We start from the raw sequence: 8,073 nt of genomic DNA, 5'->3' as shown, positions 1-8,073 counted from the left end.
TTGACAACACTTCGGTGCACAAAAGGGGATTCGATTACAATGACTTTGGCATGAAACGTCAAAGCAAGAGGCTACAATAACAATGCTGTTTGAGGAAGACTGGTGAATTTGTGTCAGATTTATAAGTGCTTGTATTACTTAGATAATCGACTAGCCTATACACTCAGGATGCGAATTACAGGGGGGGTTGGGGGTCTGACCCCCTAAAGAAGGTTTGCTCCCTCCTGAAGGACATCAAAACAAGATGTTGGGTGGCTGTGGGTGGAGGCTCAAAGAAAGTAGTCTACCCATAATATGAAGCTTAAACCTGTATGAGGATACATTTCTAGCTCTGACTGATTTGAAATCGTAATTTTGGCCACCCCTGAAAAGGGTCGGGATTAACAATATAGCAATTGAATTAAATAGCCTAGGCCTAGGTCTACTCTTTAAAATGTAAAACTTGCTTTTACTGCATGGACTAAGAAAATAACAACTATCTGACCCCTCTGCCATTGTGTAATTATGTGTAGGCCTAATTAACAAATATATAAAATAAATAAATATCAATCTTTGCCAATCACCCTTTTCCCCAAAAAAGAATGTGCGTTAAGAGAGTCTAGTTAGGCTACACTTATTGCAATTTAATGTAAATATTTTAGACGTGATCGGTTCACGCTTTCGTCAGCCAGGTTGAATTTAAATAAAAACATTTGAAGAAGGAAATTATGGGGTGTGGCCACATTGGCGAAATTTAGGTGCATTTTCGTTGTGAGGCACTGCTCGAAACAGAAGTCACTTTGAAACCAAGCTTTCTGTTGAATTCCCGGGGAATTCCCGGGACCAACTTGAAAACGAGTGGAATCTGTGTGGGGAACTTTTTCTTCCTCGTGAGAAACTGCCGATGACTGATTTCGCCCGCGAAAATTCACCGAATAACGTTAAATGAGTGCACATTAAAGTTAAAAGGTAGGCCAACTCACTCATTGCGGTTTTGATCATTTCAACAAAAGGTTTTAATCAGCTGGCCACTAGCTGGCACAACGGATCAAATGGTAAAATAAACCGTAGACTTTCAATAAATCGCGCGCGATCAGGCAACGCCGAGACAGTGGAGTCGCTCTGTGCGTGTAGGAATGCGCGGTGCGCGTGCTCTGTTTAAGAATGTAAATGAGACCCAAATAATGATAAGAGACCGAAATGGCTCAAATTGAATTCGCATTATCTCAAGTGAAAGGGCGGGGGTAAGATGAAATAGGGGATACCTTTAACCCCCCCAACAGCGCCTTCAAGTGATCTAAAAATGTAAACAAATTAACCAAGCCCGGCATGATGGTGTCTTTAATATAAAAATGTTTATAATGCCACAGAAACCACATTGGTATCAACTTAAAATTAGTTAGATAAATGTGTCAGCACATTGGGTAAGATTTGTTTATTTATTTATTTATTTATTTATTTATTTATTTATTTATGGATCTATCTATCAATTTATTTCCCCTCATTTCCCTTTAATAGTTCAGATTAAAACACAATAATCTACTTGTATATAGTGTTAAATATGATTATGAATACTGCAAATTGTAACTGATCCAGAACTGTTCCAATTTATCTAAATTCAACTTGTATGTGACATATGAAATGTTTTGTGTTGTGCATAATGATATGAAGGTTAGGAATTATGCATGGTAATTTTAAATTTAGGAATTTAAATGAATCCACCCGAGTCACTCATGAAACTTAAGATATTTTACTGATAAATCTAACCAACCCCCCCACCTCCAAACAAATGAGGGCTGAGCTGTGACCGTGACAGCCAACCAGAGCAGAGAGGGTGTTACAAAACTTGTATAAATAGTTCAGGTGAGACAGGTGTCAGGTTGTGATGCACCTGACCAATCCACCTGTGTTAGACAGAGGCAGCAGAACAGTACATGGTATTTTCTCCCAGAACGACAGAACAAACAGAAGAAAAAAGGGAGGAAAGCATGACGTCATTTGTTCCACAAGCCCTTTCAACCCAGTTCCACAGCATGGGGCAGGAGTCCCAAGAGTTCAGCCTGTACGGTGACAACTTCTACAGCACTCAGCCTGTGCCTAGTCCACAGCAAACCCTGCCGTCCGCTTACGATTTCGGAGAATACGCCGGACAGACCTCCAACCCTTACCTGTGGTTCAACGGACCTGGGCTCAATCCGGCCCCCTGTCACAGCGGAGGGCCTCAGCACTACGGGATGCCGAAGTCGTACTTATCTGCGGGTGGAATCGGAGGCTCGGACGGCAGCATCAGCTGGTTCTCCCTGCCGTCCCAAGAAGATCTGATGAAACTCGTGAGGCCTCCATACTCATACTCAGCACTCATTGCGATGGCAATACACGGAGCCCCAAGCCGACGTCTCACTCTTAGCCAGATCTACCAGTATGTGGCTGACAACTTCCCCTTCTACAACAAGAGCAAAGCCAGCTGGCAGAACTCAATCCGGCATAATCTCTCACTCAACGACTGCTTCATGAAAGTGCCCAGAGATGACACCGATCCAGGTTAGAACATGCTCAAACTTCTTCTTGTGTTTAGAGTTTTTCTTGTTTTCTACTGTTTGGGTTTTAGTACATTTTTCAATTGTGAAAATAATATAATGTTGCTTCTGTTGAACAGGTAAAGGCAACTATTGGACCCTTGACCCAAACTGTGAGAAGATGTTCGATAATGGCAACTTCCGTCGCAAAAGGAAGAGAAAGTCCGACTTGGCCGAAGAGGAGGGTAAAGGCTATTCTGGATCGGACTCTGCTCTATCAAGTCCTAAAGAGCCCAGCGACACCTCAGAGAGAGGAAACTCTCCAGTCTCCGCAGATCTGACACCATGTCTCAAAAGCTTCCTCCATCAAATGGGTGATGTGGCTTCAGGCTCAAGAGAGGCTCTTCTTCCATCTTCTCTGGCATTGCCTTTGAGCCAAAAACCTTCTCCTAATGGGGCGTATGGCTCGTACTCACCGAGCGCAACCGTGCCGCAATGGGAAACCCACATTCCTCCCCCTGTCGCATCCAACATTTCCACTTCGCCTGCTCCATTCACAGACAGCTATAATGACACTATGCTCAACCAGTACACCAGCCAGCTCTATCCCGTGCTGGGCTCCTCTGACTTGCTGTATCCACGGGACGGAACAGAGGTGTAGCTCGGGTCATAGCACCATCATGTATGAACTGTGGCCACAGGCACTTGAGGGAGCGGTCGGCCCGCATCGTGAACCAAGTTCCCACCGCAGTGCCTGATTCAGCAGGTCCGAGTGGACGCGGAGGAGATTCCCTCTATCAGACAGTTGTGTGAACGCTCTCACACGCTCTTCTCAGACTCACGTGCTGACATCATCTAAATCATGTTGCAGCTGAAAGACAATCGCCCCGGGCTACTGCTCCCAGTACCGTTTTTGTTTTGTTTTTGCAACAGATTTCAATTCTGTAAAATTGAAGGCTGGAACATGCATAAATGCACTGACTTTTAGCATAAATATGAATTTGTCCATTTTTCAATATTTTCTATTTGTATTGTTTGCTTTATATATTTTGTGATTGTAATATATACTGTTTTTGCCAAAATAAACATGCATATTCACAATTGCTACCATCTTTATTGCTATCATATTTATAACAGTGCTGTTATTGTTAACTGAAACTATTAAAAATGGTTTCTGTTAATTGAAATAAGGCTGAATAAAATATATAACTTTAAAATCTTAAACTTAAGAAAAATAGACATTTTGCCTTGGCAACTAACAAAAATTAAATGTGCAAGCTGAAGTACTAAACCCTGTAAAAAATGTTTTTGCTGCATTACATTTTTAAGTACAATCAACTTGGATGTTTAAGTCATTTCAACTTACATCACATCAAACTGACTTTAAAAAATGAGTTGAGTCTTGTATAACTTTTTTTTTTTAAGTTGAAAATTGCTTAACTTATTTTGATGAGTTAAAAGAAATGTAAAAACATTTGTTGTCATAACTTATTGATCATAGATTTTTTTTACAGTGTTACTTAAACTAAAAACACAAATTGAATAAAAAATAAATAAGTATACAAATAACGAATAAAAATGACAAAATAATTCAAATGAAAACTGAAAATATAAAATAATTAATACTAAAACAACATTAAAAACCTGTCATCTTTTACCCACACTCATGTCTTTTCAAATCTAGACTTTCTCATCGGCTGAACACAAAAGAAGATATTTTTTTAAATATTTTTTGGTTTTTTGGTTTGGAAAGCCCCATGTTTTGGAGCCCGTTGACTTTCATTATATGGACAAAACAGATTAAATATTCTTCAAAATATATTTTATGTTTCACAGAACAAAGTAATAGGCTTATAACATAATGATGATGAGTAATGGTGACCGTTTTTTTGGTTTGTTTGTTTGTTTGTTTTTTAAGTGAACTGTCCTTTTAAGTGCTGGGTACATAATAAAACTCAACACTGAACTGAAAATGTTCCACTATAACTTAAAGATTGAAGCAATAAACAAGACATTTCTAAAGCTCATTTAAAACAATAATAGCAAAATTAAAACCGTGAAATGAAAGGGGGGAAAAAGTTGAATACAACGGAAGAGATGCAATGCCTCACAAAACTTTCACCCGTATTTCAGTCAGATTCATCATTCACTGCTTATCAAGATGTGATGAGGCTCAGTTAAAGTTAGATCCACCTACTATCTGCCAATAGAGTTAGTGATCCATCCCACATAAAGGAGACGTGGGGAGGGAGATCCCTAAAGAACCGTTAAACAAAACGCCTTAAACACGAAAAGAAGTTGTAATTACCAGCGCTTTTGGCTGACTTAAGTCCATTCAATCTGATCCACACCAAAGAGGTCAAGCGAGAGAGAAGACTGTGAAAGGGACAATAAATACAAATGCCTAATGTGTGAAAAGGCACAAACACTTCAAGCCTATAGAGACCAACATGTGATTGTCAAAACTACCTCTGTCATTACAGCCACTGACCCAAAGTAAAAGAAAGGTGAGGGGGAATACAGCTAAAGGAACCGTTAAACAACAAACCCTAATCGAGAGGAAAAGACTGGTTTGACAGCCATAGGGACACTTTTTTTTTTTTTTTATGAAACAAAACTTGTTCCTCAGGGTCTCAAAATCTTTGGTTGCAAACAGCTACTCAGATGAAAGACAATATTCCTCACAAGACTATAAGATCTTCGTTGGAATCAGCCGAACTATGTAATATTCTAAAGAATTTATTTATTTACAAACATATCTGGTAATATCCGAAAAGAACATAACAGAATATTCAATCAATTAAGCTCGATCAACAGCATTTAATGTGGATTAACACAAAAATGAATTTCCACTATGGTTATGTTGAGGCACTTACAATGGAAGTAAATGTGAAGCTTATAATTTTATAAATGTATAACTTTCTTCCATTAAAACTTGTGAATTTGAGCTGTAAAACTGTTCAAGTCATCAATTGTACAACTGTTTAGCCATCATGCATTTCGCATTATGTTGTCATTGCAACGAAGTTAACAAAGGTTAATACATTTTCTGCAGACTTAAATCACATTATCACGCATTTTGATTATGTCTTGTAGCTGTAGGTCTATTGAAACAGCGAGTATTTAAACGTTTACAGATTGTCTCTTTATTAGATTTAAGAAAAGGAGAGACAAGTGGAAATTAACTTTTGTGATGCCATAAGTGCTGTTTATTTAGCTAAATACTGCCAATAGCTTAGCATGACTTCATCATGAATGGCCCTATTTGAATGGGACTGATAAGGGTGTGTGACATGGGATATTGTACGTTATATCTTGCAATACACCCAACTCGTTTTTTTCCCTCAGGGAGTGAATCTATAGACTGACGTTCACTAAAAAGCAGAATACAGATCGTATAGAGTGTGTGACACGCTGATTGGTGGTTCTGTTTTACTGCGTGTCAAGACTTGGCAGTGCAGATAAAAAGAAAGCAAATTTGAATTGAAGCAGTTTGGACCAGTTAGTTTACATAAGTGTTCTGACCTCCGTAGTCATAAAAGAAGTCAAATAAGCACAGAAATGCTGAGGTTACCAGACTAATGACTGTCATGGCAATCGTCTCATCCCCACTCCCTCATGCCAAACAGAGGGAAACTGACATTCGCTCTGCTTCCACTGGCTCATTTGGTTCAGGAATTTGTAGGTAAGGTGGAAAATAAAACACTGATGTAAAATAGGAAGATCATTCCTTTAGATTAGAGAGAATGAGTCAGCTGTTCATTGCTGGTTTCAGCAGAGTTTCACCTTTCAGTTCCCTAAACCTGTTAGCTCCTCTTACCTCCCCCCACACAATACAGCGGGGTTAGAAGTCGCTGACCACAGTACGTGTTAAGAGTTTGAAGAATGTACAGTGAAGAAATGTAAGATGCTGCATAAGAGTCACTATAATTTGTAGCATGTCGGTTTGTACCGAAAGGTTAGACGTTCTTGCTTCATTTACAACACATTCTAAAATTCATGTTAATATATACATTTCTAGTTTTCTTTTTAACTTGACTCATGCTGATAATACAATTGAATGTAACACATGTTAAAAATGCCAAATAGAAGCATTGTTACTAGTATCTGTATAATATTAAATAAATACCTACTTAAACAGATAGGCTACATAAATATGGAAGGATAAAAATGCTTAATTATTTCTACAAAAAGGCTCAGATATTCTTGCTTCCTTCAAAAACGATGGGTTGTTTCAACCCGTGTTTGGGTCAAATATGGACAAAGACAACCATTTGGTTTAGAAATCAAATTAAAACATTTACACCAACAGTTGGGGTTGTCCATATTTGACCCAAATTTGTGGTCACAACATTATGCCATAAGTGCTGTTTATTGAGTTTATATATATAAGTATATGATAAATAAGTTATGACAACAAATGTTTTTACACTGCTTTGACTCATCAAACTAAGTTAAGCAATTTTCAACTTTTTTATAAGTCAGTTTAATGGAATTTATGTTGAAATTATATAAATGTAAAAAATTAAAAAAATTATATATATGTATGTATATGTGTATGTGTGTATATATATATATGGCTTTTATTAACTTGTGTTAAAATTAAAAAGAAGAACAGGAATTTTTCATTACATTTTATAATCAAGTTTAGATTCAATGTAAGCTGAAAAAAAAACATTTTGAAGCATTCTTGTGATTACAGCAAGACAAATGTCTCTAACACTAGGAGTTTGATGTATATTTAAATTACATTTTAAATGTATAGGCCTATCCAACTGTATTAAGCAATAATCTAATAATGAACCATAATGATGCTTACAACTTGAGTGAATACCCTGTTTTACCGGAGTAAAATGGCCAGGATTTATGGCCCCGCGGCAGCGCATGACAACAGGACTCGCTGATATACAGATATGCCAATCATTTCTGCCTGTAAAATCCAGTCCCTCCCTCAGCCCTCGATTCCTCAGGTGTTTATTGTCAAAACACAAGATTCACTGTCTCCCTACAACAAATTGACTCTACATTTAGATGTGTCACTTTGATCTAATCGATTGAATCTATCAACACAGAGAGTGTGCCATGTGTTTATAGCCAGGTGTCTCAGCTGCTGATCTAGATCAGATTGCCTGTGGCTTAATGTGTGTGATACTGTAAAAATACTGTTTTATATATCAATTAACCAATAAAAATCTCACTAATGCATGCTTAATCAGAAACAACACTGCATTTGCTGAAGGATATGGGGGGGGGGTTACTTACTGTCGCCATTTCTTTAATACTTTATATTTTTTGTATGTTTTAGTATTCTGACATATTTGATGGTTTTAGTCACAGTTCATGCTATTGACTGCAGTTAGCTTGAAATATCTCTGTTAGTGAAATTGTGCTGGCCCGCTCATTTAAATCCACTTAAAGTAACGTTAGGATCTCGGCGTCTGTGCATGACAACAGAGACCTCGTGATCACCAGAAGATCACAGATCCGCTGATAAACCTGGCATGTGCCACTCACACACACACACACACACACATCTGCAGACCCTAGAAACCTCGCCCTGCCTTCATACACACGTTTC

At 38.1% G+C, this 8,073-nt stretch overlaps 1 protein-coding gene across 1 annotated transcript; it reads left to right on the top strand.

Annotated features, from left to right (window-relative positions):
* The first annotated feature begins 1,084 nt into the window (after positions 1-1,084).
* foxi3a (forkhead box I3a) lies at positions 1,085-3,602 on the top strand. The gene is made up of 2 exons (XM_082140292.1): positions 1,085-2,520; positions 2,636-3,602. Exons 1-2 carry the CDS (start codon positions 1,914-1,916, stop codon positions 3,154-3,156), a joined length of 1,128 nt encoding a protein of 375 aa, XP_081996418.1. The 5' UTR covers positions 1,085-1,913; the 3' UTR covers positions 3,157-3,602.
* Positions 3,603-8,073: the final 4,471 nt, after the last annotated feature.

The sequence above is a fragment of the Leuciscus leuciscus genome (assembly GCF_965113295.1).
Source record: "Leuciscus leuciscus genome assembly, chromosome: 16".
NCBI classification, from domain to species: Eukaryota; Metazoa; Chordata; class Actinopteri; order Cypriniformes; family Leuciscidae; genus Leuciscus; species Leuciscus leuciscus.
The sequence above is the reverse complement of the archived record's forward strand: the minus strand, read 5'-3'. Positions and strand labels throughout refer to the sequence as shown.